General features: G+C 41.0%; 1 protein-coding gene across 4 annotated transcripts in view; it reads left to right on the top strand.

The window, feature by feature from the left end:
* LOC126083303 (uncharacterized) overlaps positions 1-17,726 on the top strand; it is a 128,289-nt gene that overhangs the window by 94,574 nt on the left and 15,989 nt on the right. For 3 of the 4 annotated variants that reach the window (XM_049896884.1, XM_049896886.1, XM_049896885.1), the window contains 3 exons: positions 6,862-7,051; positions 9,606-9,733; positions 12,897-13,013. In XM_049896884.1, the coding sequence (XP_049752841.1) occupies positions 6,862-7,051; positions 9,606-9,733; positions 12,897-13,013 (435 nt within the window). The remainder of the gene's footprint in view (positions 1-6,861; positions 7,052-9,605; positions 9,734-12,896; positions 13,014-17,726) is intronic. The other variant, XM_049896887.1, reaches the window with a different exon arrangement.

Here is a 17,726-nt window from a genome sequence, read left to right as displayed (position 1 = left end):
GAGAAATGCAAATCAAAACTACAATGAGATCCCACCTCACCCCAACAAAGCTAGCACTAATCCAAAAAACACAAAATAGTAAATGTTGAAGAGGTTGTAGAGAGACTGGAACTCTTAAAAATTGCTGGTGGGAATGTAAAACGGTACACCCACTTTGGAAATTGATTTGGTGCTTCCTTAAAAAGCTAGACATAGGAACACCATACAGTTCAGCAATCCCACTCCTTAGAATATATCCTAGAAAAATAAGAGCTGTCACATGGATAGATATATGCATACCCATGTTCATTGCAGCACTGTTCACAACAACAAAAGATGGAAACAACCTAGGTGCCCATCAACAGAAGAATGGATAAACAAATCATGGCGTGTTCACACAATGGATAATTATGGTGTGCTTACACAATGATAAAGAGCAACGAACAATCCACAAAACATCTCACAATATGGATGCATCTGGAAGCCATTATGCTGAGTGAAATTAGTCGCAAAAGGACAAATATCATATGAGACCACTATTATGAGAACTCAAGAAAAGGTTTAAACACAGAAGAAAACATTCTAATATGCATCAATTTGTCCCAACCCACCTGGAACAAAGGAAAATGAAGAACACCAAAGAGGCAAGGAAAATATTAGCCCAAGAGACAAAAGGGCCACATAAACCAGAGATTCCATCAGCCTGAAACCAGAAGAACTACATGGTGCCCAGCTACCACCAATGACTGCCCTGACAGGGAACATGAGAGAGAGTCCCTAATGGAGCCGGAGAAAAGTGTGGTGCAGAATTCAAATTCACATAAAAAGACCAGACTTAGCGGTCTGACTGAGACTAGAGGAACCCTCGAAGACATGGCCCCTGGATTCTCTGTTAACCCAGAGCTTAAACCATTCCTGAAAGCCAACTTTTCAGACAAAGATTAGACTGAACTATAAATCATAAAATAATACTTGTGAAGATTGTGCTTTTTAGTTCAAGCAGATGCATGAGACTAAATGGGCAGCTCCTGTTTGGAGGCAGGATGAGAAGGCAGAAAGAGACAGGAGCTGGTTGGATGGACATGGGAAACCCAGGTTGGAAAGGGGGAGTGTGCCATCACATTACAGGGATTGCACCTAGTGTCCCATGACAATGTGTGTATAAATTTTTGTATGAGAAATTAAACTTGAGCTGTAACTTTTCACCGAAAGCACAATTAAAAAAAAAAAATTATTAAGAAAATGTTCTGCATGCCACTTTGGTGCGTGGCATCTGGGGTCTTAAAATCTTGCAAGCGACCATCTAAGATGCATCAATTGGTCCCAACACACCTGGAACAAAGGAGAATGAAGAACACTAAAGACACAAGGAAAATATTAGTCCAGGAGACAAAAGGGCCACATAAACCAGAGACTCCACCAGCCTGAGACCAGAAGAAGTAGATGGTGCCTTGCTATCGCCAATGGTTACTCTCGCAGGAAACACGACAGATAGTCCCAGACAGAGCAGGAGACAAGTGTGGAGCAGTACTGAAATTCACGTACAAAGAGCAGACTTAATGGTCTGACAGAGACTGGTAGAACCCCCAAAAATGTGGCCCCCACATGTTCTGCTAACCCAGAACTAAAACCACTCCCGAAGCCCTCTCTTCAGACAAAGGTTAGACAGGACTGTAAAACAAAAAATAATACACATGAGGAGTGTGCTTCTTAGTTCATGCCGATACAGGAGACCAAATGGGAGGCTCCTTTCTGGAGGCAGGATGAGAAGACAGGAAGAGACAGGAACTGGTTGAATGGACACAGGGAACCTGGGTGGAAAGGCGGAGTGTGCTGTCACATTGTGGGGACTGCATCTAATGTCACAAAACAATACATGTATAAATTTTTGTATGAGAAATTAACTTGAGCTGTAAACTTTCACCTAAAGCAAAATAAAAAAATAAATAAAGAACAGAAATGCATTGTCTCATACATCTGGAGGCTAGAAGTTCACATCAGTGCATCTGCAGGGCTGTGCCCTCTCTGTGTCAGCTGTAGAGAAACAATCCTTTCTTGTCTCTTTCAGCTTCTGGCAGTCCTGAGTGTCACTTGGCGTTCCTTGGCTTCTGGATGTATTGTCACATGGTGTCTTCCCCCGGTGTGTGTGTCTCTCCATGTCAGAAAAGATCAGATTTAGGACCCATGCTGCTCTGGTATGGCCTCATTAACATAAGAAAAGAAAACCTCCTATTCCCAAACAGGGTCACATTCATAAGTACAGGGATGAGCACTTCAACATATCTTCTTAGGGGGCACAATTGAAGTGTAACACCTCCACTCTTTACTTTTTCACTCTTAACGTAGTGCTCCTCAGTGCAGGATTGTATTTTGTCTCATTGTACTTTATGGATTCCTTTCGAGGTTGGGGAAAGTGGCAGATATTCTGAACATTTGACTGGTAATAAAAGGGTCAGTTTGGGCGGAAAAAAAAAAAAAACCCTAAAAAAACAAACCGCTCAGAGGGAGCCAAACCAAAAACCAAACCAGTTGCTGTCGAGTTGATTCCAACTTGTAGTGACCCCGTGTGTTTCAGAGTAGACTTGTGCTCCATAGGGTTTTCAAGGCTGTGACTGTTTGAAAGCAGATCACCAGGCCTTTCTTCCAAGGTATCTCTGGGTAGGTAGGTTCTAACCCCCAGTCTTTTGGATAGTAGCTAAGCGCCTAACCGTTTGCACCACCCAGGGACTCCAGAGAGAGCCAAGGGACGTGGAAAGGGCATGAGGTATTGGAACCCAGGCTGGCCTCTTAGAGACGCTCAAGCTTTGAGTAAGCTTCACAACAGCTCTTGAACCCATTTCCTGCCTGTTAACAATGAAAATAATGATAGCTGTTCACCTGGAACAATATAGACGTTTAGTGCATGTGAGGTTTTCATTTCCTCCTCTCAGCTAAATATTTGCTTACACTTGACTCCAAAGTGATGTTTGAAAGTGTAAAAAGACTGCAAAGAGGTGTTTTGTCCAAGACAAACTGGGCAAGCATTAAATGACATGGCCGATTTTATTTTACTCTTTCTGGATATCCTGATACTAGTTGGAGCAGTTTAATGTTGTTAGAGAGCTGCAGGATTCTAATGCCGTTGTAGGTCCTATTAAAGTAAAAAAAAAAAAAGTACACGAAGTTAAATGAGGGTTTGAAAGTTGATGCGTTCTAGCAAGAATTGAACCTTTTGGAGATGAAGAATTGTTTCTTTAGATGAGACCAAGAATTTTTCAGAATTTGCCACTGAGATTTTCTTTTTTGGGATGAAAGGGAAATAATTCTTTGTAGTTGAATCGTCTGACGTCGTCAAGTATATTAGCATGGATTCATCCTCTCTCCTTTCCTTTAGCAGGCACATTGATTACCGACTGCTCTGTGATTGCATAAGGCGTTTTGATCAAAGGGCCACTTATATTGTATGTTTTCTTTTATTGCACAGACTAACAATGTTTTTTGCCATCTCTTTCAGTGGCTTTCCAGCCACCATGAAGACAAGACTCTCAGAGAATTGGTTCTATTCTAATGTCCTCTATTGACTGGCCTAAAGTCATGGTTCATGGACTTTTTAAAAAAGATTACTATTTCTTCAAACAGGGTCCCTAGGTGGCACAAATGGTTTGTGCTCAACTACTAGCCTAAAGCTTGGTGGTTCAAACCCACCCTGTGGTATCTTGGAAGAAGGTCCTGGCAATCTGTTCCTGCTAAGATTATAGCCAAAAAAAAAAAAAAAAACCCTATGGAACAGTTCTGCTCTGTAACACATGGGGTCCCCAATAGCTAGAGTGTGCCTAAAGAAAAATTCACTGATATCGTTAAGATCAATATATTTTCCTTTTCTCTTTTCTTTCTGTGGATAGGTCTCATGCGGGTTTTCACACCAAGATTTCTAAGTGCTGTGTTGAAGGTTTCTTTCCTAACTTGGCACAGAGAGAAATGTCATCTGGACCTTGTTTCTGAAGGATGTTTGAACCTCACTAAATTTTTTTTAATTAAGCAGCTTCCACCACCATTCAGTGAAGCTCCTTTGAGAATGAAGGGACTTTGATTAGGGAAGCACTCTAATTGGATAGGACCTCTCATCATGAAACAGTCAGAACATGTTGATTATACTTTTATTATCAGCAATTCCATTGCTTGACACAAATGTATTTTAATAAGAATTTGGTTAACGTAAATTAGCCTGGAGATATTTGGAACCATCAAAAAGATCAAGTTGCCTCAACGGTTCAGCTAAGAGGTATTTAATTATTTTGTACTGGTTCTGGGACAGATTTGTTTAAAACCTCATTATTCAGAGCCAAACCCACTTATCCAAAATGTAGTCATGAGCCCAGTACCCCCCAAGTGACTTTGCTAACCATTAAAGTCACCTGGATGTCATTAGAAAATCCAGCAGGTTGGTGGGTCTCAAATGTGAGCAAGCATGACAATCACCTGGAGGGCTTGTTGAACCATAGGTGGCTGGGCCCCATGCCCAGAGCTTCTGATATAGTAGGTCTTGGGGCGGGCAGGAAGGTCTCAAGAATTTGTATTTCTAAGAAGTTGCTGCTGGTCTAGGGGTCTTAAACCAAAAAAACCAAACCTGTTGCTGTCGAGTCAATTCTGCCTCAGAGTGACCCTGTGTGTTACACAGTAGAACTGCCCTATGGGCTGTAATCTTTAAGGAAGCCGTTTGCCAGGCCCCTTTCCCAGGAAGCGCTGGTTGGGTTCTTACCATCAACCTTTAGGTTAGCAGCCAATCACAAAGTGCTGGTGCTACCCAGGCACCTTCCAGGGGCCTTGGGTAATAATTTACCAGGAAGTCATACAAAAAGAGGGGTGTGTGGGAATTACTTGATTTCTTCAGAGCTGACTCACGAGCTTGGAGCCTGAGATGGTTAAGATTGTGTGCCACCTTGGCTGGGCCATGATTCTCAGTGTTTATATGTGATCACTCCCATGATTGAATCTGCTGTGAGTAGCCAATCAGTTGAAAGGGAGTTTCCTTGGGGGTGTGGCCTGCATCCAAATATAAGTAGATGTTTTGGGTTTTTTGCTCACACTGGATCCTGCACTGCCTTCCGTTCATGTGACCTCTGGCTCTTGGGACTTGAGCTGTCAGCTTTTCTGCGGATCTTGGAATTCATAGATTTTCACAGCCTGTGAGCAGAAGCCCCACTCTCCGACTTGCCAGTCTTGGGTTTGCCAGCCCATGTGGCTACGTCAATTGAGAGAAGCCTCTATCCTGATATACAGACTTGGGACGTTTCAGCATCTGCAATCGCTTGAGCTATTTCCTTGATATAAATCTCTCTCTCTGTGTATTTATACACTTTACTGGTTTTGTTTCTCTAGAGAACCCAGCCTAAGACAGAGCCTTATAATGAGTAGATGATATATGACTTATTATCTTCCCTGGCCTTTACTATGCCCTGAATTTTCTAGGTAGAAGGTCCTAGAGTTTGGAGGAATTTGGGGCTGATCAAGAAGAGGGGAGCTAGGGTTGCCCAACAAGCTATTCACTGGACCCAAAGCACTGAGAGCTGCATGCTGGAGGCGTCTCCCACCAGCAGCGGCCTGAAGGCAGCAGCTCCTTCCAAAACCAAGACCTGTTGCTGTTGAGTTGATTCCGACTCAGAGCAACCCAGTAGGACAGAGTAGAAGTGCCCATAGGCTTTCTGAGACTGTAAATCTTTATGAAAGCAGACTGCCACATCGTTCTCCCATGGAGCAGAAGATGGGCTGGAATTCCCAACCTTTCAATTTTCAGCTGAGTGCTTGACCACTTCGCCACCAGGGTTCCTAGCAGCTCCTTAAGGACCTTATCATTACAGGGTTTTAGAGGACCTTGTTGGCACAGTGGTTAAGCACTTAGCCGCTAACCGTAAAGATCAGTAGTTTGAACCCAGTGGCCATTCTGTTTCCCTAAAGATTTGCAGCCTTGGAAACCCCATGGGGCAGTTCTACTCTGTCCTCTAGGGCTGCTGTGTGTTGGAATTTGACTGGATGGCAATAGGTTTGAGTTGTTTTGATTTATCTTGTCTGTGACTAGCAGATATTAGGTACGTAAAACAGGCAGGCTGTAAGTGGTTAAAAATCTGCTTGTTTGGGCTATTCTTAAAACAACTGTGGCTTTATGGGCTAATGGACCTCAGCTTGCTGTGAAGAAGTACACAGCTTGGGGCCATTACACAGAGGACATCTTTGACTCATTTGTGTTTGTGGTTAGTTGCTGTTAAGTCGATTCAGACTCAGGGCGACCCTACGTGTGCAGAGTAGAACTGTGCTCCAGAAGGTTTTCAAGGCTGTGACTCCATAGAATTTTCAAGACTGGGAAGCATATCTCCAGGCCTGTCTTCTGAGGCACTTCGGAATGGGTTCAAACTGACAACCTTTTGGCTAGTAGAGTGCTTAGCCATTGCACCACCCAGGGACTTATTTATACAACAGCCCCCAAAACACATGCAAGTAGTAATCCTAGTCTGAGAAATACGTGCAAAAAAATACACTGATAGTATTAACTCTCAGTACAGATCCACTAATACCTGCAAGCCTTAATGCTTCAAAGCAATCAGGTGGGCAGGTTTTATAGGGTCTGTAAGTAATTTGGAAACATGATGGGGAGGTGGGGGAGAGGGTCTATAGTCTTGTGGTATGTACTTTTAATTTGGAAGAAATATGAAAATATTTTCCATAAGCCTCCGCTGCCATCGAGCCTGCGTTCGCAATGTCATGTAACATTCTCAGATATTACATTAAAATGCAGACTTGCCACCAGGATAAACTGGAAATGTCCCTCAGCTGACTTTAGGTCTGCTCTTTTGTGCAGTGGATCTGGGAGCAGAGGACACCATGTCATGACTTCTTTTTCTTCCTCAGCCTCCACAAGATAGAAGTGTTTGGCTGCCTTGCTCTTACAGAAAGGAGTGTGGTCTCCCTGGCCCTACAATGTCGACACCTACAGACCCTGAACATTGGGAGAGTTCCCAAGATTCCTGAGGCCTGCCTGGTCAGGAGCCTGGAGAACTTACAAGAAGTAACTACACTTAATATTGCTGGCCTCAAAGTGGTGAGAATTCTTGGACTGAGATTGACTTTTTCATTGGTCTTCCTGTTCCTATATTGTTAGAATCTAAAACTAACAATGTTTCCATAGCTCCCCACCTCATCATGAAGCAATGCTCTGAAATATGCATTTAAAAAGAGGAAGAATTCCATAGTATCCATGTGATAGAAAGGGTTTGCACATTGGTTATGTCTACTCAAAAGAAGAAATATTTGAAATTGGGGGAGCAGATATGATTACCCTAAGGAAATATTGCTGTTTAGTCATAGACCAGATAATGGAGCTAAAAGTTGACCCATTAGCTGGACCTTTTGCCACTTTTGTGACTGATCAATAAAACCACTGAACAAATGAAAGATAATGTGAAAGATAATGTTAAAGGTAATGATAATAATAAGATGAAAGAGTTGTTGTAGAGTCAATTCTGACTCATGGTGACCCCACGTGTGTCAGAGTGAAACTGTGCTCCATAGGGTTTTCAATGGCTGAGTTTTTGAAAGTAGATTGCCAGACCTTTCTTCCAAGGCACCTCTGGGTGGATTTGAACCACCAACCTTTCAGTTAGCAGCCAAGCATTTAACTGTTTGTACCACCCAGGGACCCCAGTAATGAGATAATGATAATAATAAAAAAAAAGATAATAGCTATCATTTATTGAGCCTCTTCCATGTTCCAGGAACTGTACAAGATATTTGCTAAACACATTATTAGTTTCTCATCTTTCCTACCTGAGAAGTAATGTTATCCCTAATTTACAGGTAGTGTGATTGATTTCTGGGGGTAAAAGGATATATGGCACAGGCCCCAAAGCTAGTAAGTCATAGATCCAGATTTACTTATTTTTCATCACTATATCCCACTGGTTTACTTCTAGATGGAAGGAAAGGGAGCCTGTTTTCCTCCTCCAAATATTAGTAGGCAAAACATGGTATAACAACTGGAAGGCTGACTTGAATCAAATGCAATGTTGATCACAATTTTATATGCTGACGGTGATGAACAGATTGTCATCTTGTGGTATTTGTAAGCTTCATGGTGCTGGTTGAATGGAAACCGCTGAAGGGGTGTTCTGTGTAAGTAGTTGAATTTAAATTTTTATGGACTCGGTTTTCTCTGTTACTATCTTCATCTTGGCGTTCTTCCTTGAACATTGCTCTGAATGAAGTACTGAGAGGAAAAACAATAACACGTTTCTTCTTTCTTTTTAATCAAAATGCCATGCCTGTGAGAAGAATTCTCAATTAAAAGTTGACAATATGTTTTCAGAAGTATTTCACAAACTCAAAATTCTGGGAAGAAATTAGCTCTTACTCTTAGCTCCCTTTAACTCAGAATAAACTCACACAATAGAAATAATTTTACTCAATTTCTAGGAATTTAATCCATGAAGAGTGCTTAAACTAGCCTTATGTCTATCCCGTTGGATTACTTGGTACCTGAAATAAAATGACGGATGCTGTGCAAGGGAAGAGGCTACTGTGTATCACATTTGAGGTTCCTTAATCTAAGCACAATATGGGATTAGAACTTCCATGACTCTGATTTATACAGTGAACTGAGGTTTCTGTAGATTCTGTCACTAAAAAGCCGTGCAGGATCATAGATTAGGGCCCAGCCTAAAGGTCTCTGGAAGCTCTGTTGTTGTTAGTTACTGCAGAATCAGCTCCAACTCATAGAGACCCCAAGTACAACAGGAGGAAATGTTGCCTGGTCCTGCACCATCTTCAAGATCATTGGTATTCTTGAGGCTATTGTTGTATATTTTGAGTGCCTAGTCCTAGATTTGACTATTAGCTTTGCTGTTTACTTAGGGGCAGCCTCAACAGGACATTTAACACTCCCACTCTACCCCCAGAAGCCCTGGTAGTATAGTGGTTAAGTGCTTGGCTACTGCCTGAAAGGTTTTTGGTTCAAACCTACCAGCTACTCCACGGGGGAAAGATGTGGCAGCCTGCTTCAGTAAAGATTTACAGCCTTGGAAACTTTATGGGCTAGCTCTACTCCGTGCTATAGGGTCACTATGAGTCAGAGTCGACTGGATGGCAACTGGTACTGGTAACCCCATCCCCAAAGAGCCCTGGTGGAGCAATGGTTAAGCACTCGGCTGCTAACTAAAAGGTTGATGTTTGAACCTATTAGCTGCTCTGCTGGAGAAAAAACCTGGCGATCTGCTCCCATAAAGGTTTATAGCCTAAGAAACTGTATGAGGCAGTTCTACTCTGTTCTAAGGGGTAGCTATGAGTCAGAATTGACTTGATGTCAATAACAACAACCCCACCCCCACAAATTCCTACTTTACAAAGTGGGAATATTAACTTCGATTTTGTAGGACTATAGTAGGGATTAGAGCGAGTGCATATAAAGGGCTTAGCTCAGAAGCTGACACACCTTAGACACTCCTCAAGTGGAAACTGTAAATATGACGATGATGATGATGCTAACTCCTCTAAACATATTCATATTTACATCTCTAACACACCATCCATTCACTGCCCTGTCTTCTGTGTGCAGAGGGTCTTGTGCTTGAGAACAAGTGTTGGTTTGTTTCCTCCGGTAGGTGACAGATTGCATTGTCCATCTGGTTGTGACAGAGTGTCCTAAACTGGACCATCTGGTCCTCAACTCCTGCTCTCAGGTAACAGATGCCAGCTTGGTGGAAATCAGCACCTATCTGCGATCCCTCAGGTATTTCTTCCCCAGTGAGCATCCTAACCAGGCCCCAGGGCAAGTTATCACTTTTTTCTTCAAGACTGTGGGTTTGGTCTTTGGATTTGTCTTTATTTAAAACACCTGAATACACTGTTGGCAGATGGATGAATAAGAAATGGTCACCTGTTTCCTGGCTGGGACTCTGCCTGAGACATTTTTGCATCTTGGCAGAGTGGCCAGTACCACTCTGTGGAGTTACCTGACCCATCAGTGCTGAATGGAGTAGAATGGGATGTAAAGGAATACAGGTGTGGCTCGGGGATGTGTGAGATTTTGTTTGACCAAAGATTTATTTTATTGTGGGAAAATATATATAACAAAACTTGCCATTTTAACCATTTTTAGGTGTATATAATTCGGTGACATTATTACAGTCACAATGTTGTGCAACCATCACCACTATTTCCAACACTTTTTCATCACCCCAAACAGAAACTCAGTACCGATGAAAGATTTTTTGAAGGACAAATTTATGATACGATTTCAATAACAGCCCTGGCGCCATTCTGTATTCCCAATGGGCCTGTCTCCCGGTTCTACAACTTCCTTTCACTGTCAAACGTAGGCAATAACTGGGATGGAACCAAGAGATGAGGGAAGGCAGGGTAGTCAAAGAAGAAATGTTCTCTGTACAGAAGGCCACTTACCAATGAGTGTTCATTCACCAGTGCAAGGCATGGCATTAAAGGTGATGTTCCAAAGGGTCTGGGCCACATCATCATTTGCTTAGTTTATTCCCATCTTATCCCTCCTCCCCATTTCCTTATAATTCAAAATTACAGAACTGCAAAGGACAATTGGGAACAACCTCCTGTCTTTAGATAAAACGGCTTTATTAGCCTCTGTGCCGGTCACTGTTGCTCCATAACAAACCTTGGAATTTAGTGTTGTCAAATAACCATTCTGTTAGGCTTACAGCCTGTGAGTGGCACAAATGGTTAAGTGCTCAGCTACTAACCAAAAGATTGGTGGTTTGAATCCACCCAAAGGTGCCTAGGAAGAAAGGCCTGGCAATCCTCTTCTAGAAGGTCACACAGCCATTGAAAAACCTATAAAAGGTAGTTCCATCTGAAACACATGAGTCACCATGAGTCGGTTTTAATTTGACAGAAAGTGGTTTGGCTTTTGATTTTATTAGGCTCACAGATTCTGTTGTCTGGTAAATTTGACAAGGCATAGTGGGCATGGCTTGTCTCTGTCCCACAATAGCTTGGGTCTCTACTGGGGAAACCCAAAGGCTGGGGATGACTTGAAGGCCAAAGACTAGAATCATCTAGAGGCTCTTCACTCACATTTCTGGCATCTGAACAGAGATGACTGAACTTTGAACTCAGCTGATACTGCTAACCAGAGAACCTGCACATGGCCTCTCCTTTTGGTTTGAGCTTCCTCACAGCATGGCAGCCTCAGGATAGTGAAATTTCTTATGCGGCACCTCAGGACTTTTAGAGAGTCCCAGCAAACCAAGAGGAAGCTGTATCACCTTATATGACCTACCCTGGGACATCGTATAATATCACTTCCTCTGTACTCTGTTGATTAAGGTAATGCAGGCATGCTCAGCTTTGTGGCGGAAGGCACACAGACCTCACCTTTCAATTGGAGAAATGTCAAAGCTCCTGTGGCCGTTAGAAAAGGGCCATTGCTCCATTCTTTAGTTGAGGCACCTAAGAGGATCAACAATTTGTCATATAATTTCCAAATTAATTATAGATTTATAATTTTTGAGCTGAAGGAAACCTTAATAATTTCCTAGTCCAAACACTCGTTTAAACAATAATGACATTATCAAGACCCAGAGAGGTGCTGTGACTTGCCCAAGGTCACACTGCCAGGCAGTGGCAGGACTGGGCTTAGACACCAGGTCATCTGACTTTCAATTCTCTCCACCACACTGAATGAATAGTAGCAACTAAGCGACGCTCAATACAATCAAATCTTGCTCATGGAAGAAAACTTGGTATGGGAAATGACGCCATCAATAGCGTCTAAAACTGCACAAAATAGTGACCACCACCATTTCATGAGGGAAAGGGTAATGGCTGGAAAGCCCATCGAAATGCCACCTCTCTAATAATACTGCCTTCCATTTGATTAGCACTTTCACAACACACTTACATTAATCATCATGATAAGTCCAAGTGTTAAGCAGTGATTTCCATTCCCAAATGTTATGGTTTGAATCAGGTTCCCCCAAAATATGTATCGAAGTCCTGGCTCCTGTACCTGTGGATGTGGTCCTGTTTGGAAGTATAGTTTTTCTTTCATTATGTTGAGGTCAAACCAGAGCAGGGTGGGTCCTAACCCTACGGATCACAGCAATCTGATCCTGAACTAGTCACAGGGATGCAGCAGGCCCAGGCACCATTTTGCTTAGCGTACATGGAGTAGCCATGTGTCAGGGGCTGTCTCCATGGTAGCAAACAACTACAAAGTGAAGGGAATGAGGGTTTATGAACTGATTCCACAAAGTGACCTTGGACATGGCAGAGGAAAAGAGATAAGTAACATAAAGGATAATAATATGGGCGGCGGGGGTTTTATCCTCGCTAGAGCTTGTGTAGGTGTCTGCATGCATCCTCTTCTCTACAGGAAAAGCTGAAGCTATTCTTTTTCCTGTAAAGATGCCCCAATGATTTCTCAAATCGTTTTTCATTTAGAAAATTCTTCCTCCTTTTTTTCTTGATTTTGATACTTATGAATACTTAAATGAAAGCAGCAAAAAGATTTGAGTTTTATTTGAGCTCTGTTCATGGAAATCCTGTTTATATTATCTTTAATACCTTCTTTTTATAACTCTCTTATGATCATAACATTTGACAGAAATGTAGTGAAGACTAAACTAGATCCTTAGAGCCATGGCGCTTAATGAGACAGGTATGGGGAAGGTAGCAGACAGCTCCTTCTCCACTGTGGAAACGGAGACTTGGGGCAATGCACGATTTGATTTGAATTGCTTTGGTATAAATCTTCTTTACGACAGCAAACTCCACTGAAGTGTCATCTCATCTGGTTAAACATGAAGCTAATGTTTCTCCATTTAAAAGCCTCACATCTTGTTCTGGTAGCCAGGAGAGGCGAAGCCGGTATGACAATTTATTCAACGCCTCTACTGGCCTGTTTTGCTTAAACTGTACAGGTATCTCGATGTGAGTGGATGCCAACATGTGACCGATGCAGGAATTCGTGCTTTGGCAAGAAGCTGCCACCAGCTCAACTATCTGGACCTGAGCTCTACAGGGATAAGCAAAAGAGGGTAGGGGATTTGTAGTTTATTTGGTGTAACTGTGTTTCAAGAGTTTTGGAATATTATTCAGCAATGAAAAAGAATGAAGTACTGTTACATGGTACATTATGAATGAACTGTGAAAACATTATGGTAATTGAAAGAATCCAGACACGAAAGCCCACATATTGTGTGATTCTCTTTATAGGAAGTGTCCTGAATAGGTAAATCCATAGAGACAGAAAGTAGATTAGTCACTGCCAGGGGGTAGGAGGAGTGTGGAATGGGGAGTGACTGCTAATGGGCCTGGGGTTTCTCTTTTGGGTGATGAAAACATTCTGGAATTAGATAAGGTCATGGCTGCACAACTTTGTGAATATGCTAATAACTACTGTATTGTATACTTTAAAATGATGAACTTTATATTATGTGATTGAAGAGCTTTATGGCTTTAGCTCTTATATTTAGGTTTGGATCCATTTTGAGTTAATCATTGTACATGGTGTGAGGTACGGGTCAAACTTTTTTCTTTCCATGTGCAAATTATGGATATATATTTTAACAAGTAAGTTCTTGAGACCTGCATGGTCATACTGTAAGGAATAAACTTATGACCTTCATTTTTGTCCTTATTATCTTATTTTTAGATCTTTTCCAAGTAGTTGAAGTTGCTATGTACATGGCCCATGATTTTAAAAGATTAATTTTACTCCTTCACATCCTCCATAACACATAGAACATTTAGTACACTACTAGGTCATTAGAGTAAAAAAAAAAAATTAGTAAGCGCTAAATAATTCTTAGTTGGTAGCTTAAAGCATTGTCTTTGCCAGAAACACTTAGGGAATTTTTTTTGAGATGACAGTAATGAAATAAAGAATACAGAGGGTGTCTTGATTTGCAATGTGTGCAGTGCTAAGGGTCACAAGCATGTCATTATGTTTGAAGTTTGACTACATCATTTTTTAATGATGCTTCCGCCAGGCGCTCCTTGGAAACTCTATGAGGCAGTTCTGCTCTGTCCTATAGGGTTGTTATGAGTTGAAATCGACTCGACAGCACTGGGTTTACTGGGTTACATTATTTTATCTCATGTAAACTGAGATTTTATATCTGTAAAATGATAACAATAGTTTAGAATAACTAAATTTATAGAGAATAAACTTTCTAATGATTGTACGTCATCAGTGGGCTCCCAGCCTCGAGGTATTATTATTGCTATTTTTAGTTTGAGGCAAAATGAGAGAGCGTGATGATGGCTCTGGTTTACTGGAAGCGATTTTATTTTCCTGGAAACATTAAGTGGTGTTCTCTTAACTATTTGTTCTTATTGATGTATATATTTTTTAAAATTAAAATAGAAGACTGCTTTGTGGTTAAGTCTTTATTCTCTGGACTCACAAAGCTGAGTGCTCCTGGAATGGAAGCAGGAGTGAAGTTCTTGTCATTTGATTTAATAGGTATATTGCAAGCCTATGTTGTTAGGTGCTGTCGAGTCGGTTCCGACTCATAGCTACCCTATGTACAACGGAGTGAAACTCTGCCTGGCCCTGCACCATCCTCACAATCATTGCTATGTTTTGAGCCCACTGTTGCATCCACTGTGTTAATCCATCTTGTTGAGGGTCTTCCTCTTTTTTTCTGACCCTCTCTACACTACCAAGCATGATGTTCTTCTCCAGGGACTGGTCCCTCCTGATAAGATGCCCAAAGTATGTGAAAAAACCCTCACCATCCTCACTTCTAAAGTTCATTCTGGCTGTATTTCTTCCAAGGCAGGCTTGTTTGTTCTTCTGGCAGTCCGTGATATATTCAATATTTTTTGCCAACACGGTAATTCAAAGACATCAATTCTTCTTCAGTCTTCCTTATTCATTTTCCAGCTTTTGCATGCATACAAGGTGATTGAAAATATCATGGCTTGGATCAGGAACACCTTACTCCTCACAGTGACATCTTTGCTTTTCAACACTTTAAAGAGGTCTTTTGCAGAAGATTTGCCCAGTGCAATACATCATTTGATTTCTTGACTGTTGCTTCCATGAGCGTTGATTATGGATTGAAGTAAAATGAAACCCTTTATAACTTCAATATTTTCTCTGTTTATCATGATGTTGCTTTTTGGTCCCATTGTGAGGATTTTTGTTTTCTTTATGTTGAGTTGTAATCCATACTACAGGGTGTAGTCTTTGATCTTCATCAGTAAGTGCAAATCTTCTTGGCTTTCAGCAAGCAAGGTTATGTTGTCTGCCTATCACTGATTGTTAATGAGTCTTCCTCCAATCCTGATGCCGTGTTCTTCTTCATATAGTCCAGCTTCTCAGATTATTTGCTCAACACACAGATTGAATGAGTATGGTGAAAGGACACAACGTTGACACACACCTCTCTTGATTTTAAACCACAGAGTATCCCCTTGTTCTGTTTGAATGACTGCCTGTTTGTCTATGTACAGGTTCCACATGAGCACAATTAAGTGTTCTGGAATTCCCATCCTTTGAAATGCTGTCCATAATTTGTTATGATCCATACAGCTGAATATCTTTGCTTAGTCAATAAAACATATGTTAACATCTTTTTGGTATTATCTGCTATTAGCCAAGATCTGTCTGACAGAAGCAATGATATCCCTTGTTCCCTGTCCTCTTCTGAATCAGGCTCGAATTTCTGGCAGTTCCCTATTGAAGTACTGCTGCAAACATTTTTGAATTATCTTCAGCAAAATTTTACCTGTATGTGATATTAATGATATCGTTCGATAATTTCTGCATTCTGTTAGATCCCTTTCTTTGGATGTTGGATCACCTTTTTTGGAATGGGCACAGACACGGATCTCTTTCAGTCAGTTGGCCAGGTAGCTGTCTTCCAAATGTCTTGGCATCTACAAGTGAGCACCTCCAGCACTGCATCCATTTGTTGAAATATCTCAACTGGTATTCTGTCAACCCTGGAGCCCTGCTTTTTGCCAGTGCCTTCAGTGAGCTCACACTTCTTCCTTCAGTGCCACTGGATCTTCACCATACGTTACTTCCTGAAATGGTTGAATGTCGACCAATTATTTTTGGTACAGTGACTCTGTGTATTCCTTCCAGCTTCCATCTATATTTATGGTGAGCTGTTTGCAGTGAGGACAGAAAAAATATCCAAGGCAAATTCTTCCCTCAAAGCACTTATCATCTAATTAAAAAAAAACTCATTACACACACCAGCAAAATCTAAATGGCTTACACACATGTTTTGAAGAAGAAAAACTAGATGTAGCTTTATGATTGGAAGGTGCCTTCTAAGAAAAGAGTTTAACCTCAGATAGTCCTTGGACTTGTAAGATTGAGGTGGACAAAAAAAAAAAAAAAAAAGGAAAAAGGAAGTCCGAGTGTGAGTAAGATGATCCCACAGTATAAGTTAAAAAAAAGAAATTTTTGGGGGGGTAAAATATATCTAACAAAACACTTGCCATTTTAACCATTTTGAAATGCACAGTTCAGTGACATTAATTACATTCACTGTGTTATGCTACCATCACTGTTATCTATCTCCAAAAGTTTTTCATCACCCCAAACAGAAATCTAGTAGCCTGTAAGCAATAAGTCCACATTTCCTCCTCCCTCCTCCCCCTTACCCTCTGGTAATTACTAATACACTTGGTCTCTCTGCATACACCTATTCTAGATGTTTCTTATGATTATCATAATACGATGTTTGTTCTTTTGAGTCTGACTTACTTCAACTAAACATAATGTTTCCAAGGTTTATCCATGTGGTAGTATTTATCAGAACTTCATTTCTCTTTATCCCATTGTAAGTATATACCACATTTTGTTAATCCATTCATTTGTTGATGGATACTTAAGTTATTTCCGTCTTTTGGCTATTGTAAATAATGCTACATTGAGCAGTGATGTACAAGTATTTGAATCCCTGCTTTCAAGTATTCTGGGTATCTATCTAGGAGTGGAATTGCTGGGTCATATGGTAATTCTACTACTATATGACCCATATAGCAATTCTACTACTATTTAGAGTATTCTTGATTGACAGTTTTTTTTTCTTTCAGCAGTTCAGATATATCATTCCATTGCCTTCCAGCATCCATGTTTCTGAGGAAAAATCAGCATTTATTCTTATGGGGGACCTTTTGTATCAGACTGTTTGCTTCTCTCTCTCACTGCTTTCAGGATTCTCTCTTTAATTTTTGAGACCCTGGCTATGATATGTCTTTGTGTAGATGTCTTTGGATTTATCCCACTTGAGGTTCTTTGAGCTTCTTGGATTTATAGATTCATGCTCTCATTTAGATTGGGGAAATTTTCTGTCATTATTTCTTCAAATATTCTTTCCGTGCCTTTCTCTCTCTCATCTCCTTCTGGAATTCTTATGATGTGTATCTCTTCTTATTGTCACATAATTCATTAAACTATACTCAGCCATATTGAGCCTCCGTTCTTGTTGCTCTTCAGTGTCTGTAATTTCAACTATCTTATCCTCTAATTCACTGATTCTTTCTTCTGCCTGATTAAATCTGCTGGTAAGTCCTTCTATTGTGTTTCTTATTTCAGTTATTGTCCCTTTCAGTTGCAATATAACTTTTTTAGATCCTCATTTTGTTCTTGGAAACCCTGGTGGCTTAGTGGTTAAGTGCTACGGCTGCTAACTAAAGGATTAGCAGTTCAAAACCACCAGGTGCTCCTTGGAAACTCTATGTGCAGTTCTACTCTGTCCTATAGGGTTGCTATAGGGTCTCTA

Source organism: Elephas maximus, chromosome 9, assembly GCF_024166365.1.
Source record: "Elephas maximus indicus isolate mEleMax1 chromosome 9, mEleMax1 primary haplotype, whole genome shotgun sequence".
Lineage (NCBI taxonomy): Eukaryota > Metazoa > Chordata > Mammalia > Proboscidea > Elephantidae > Elephas > Elephas maximus.
The sequence above is the reverse complement of the archived record's forward strand: the minus strand, read 5'-3'. Positions and strand labels throughout refer to the sequence as shown.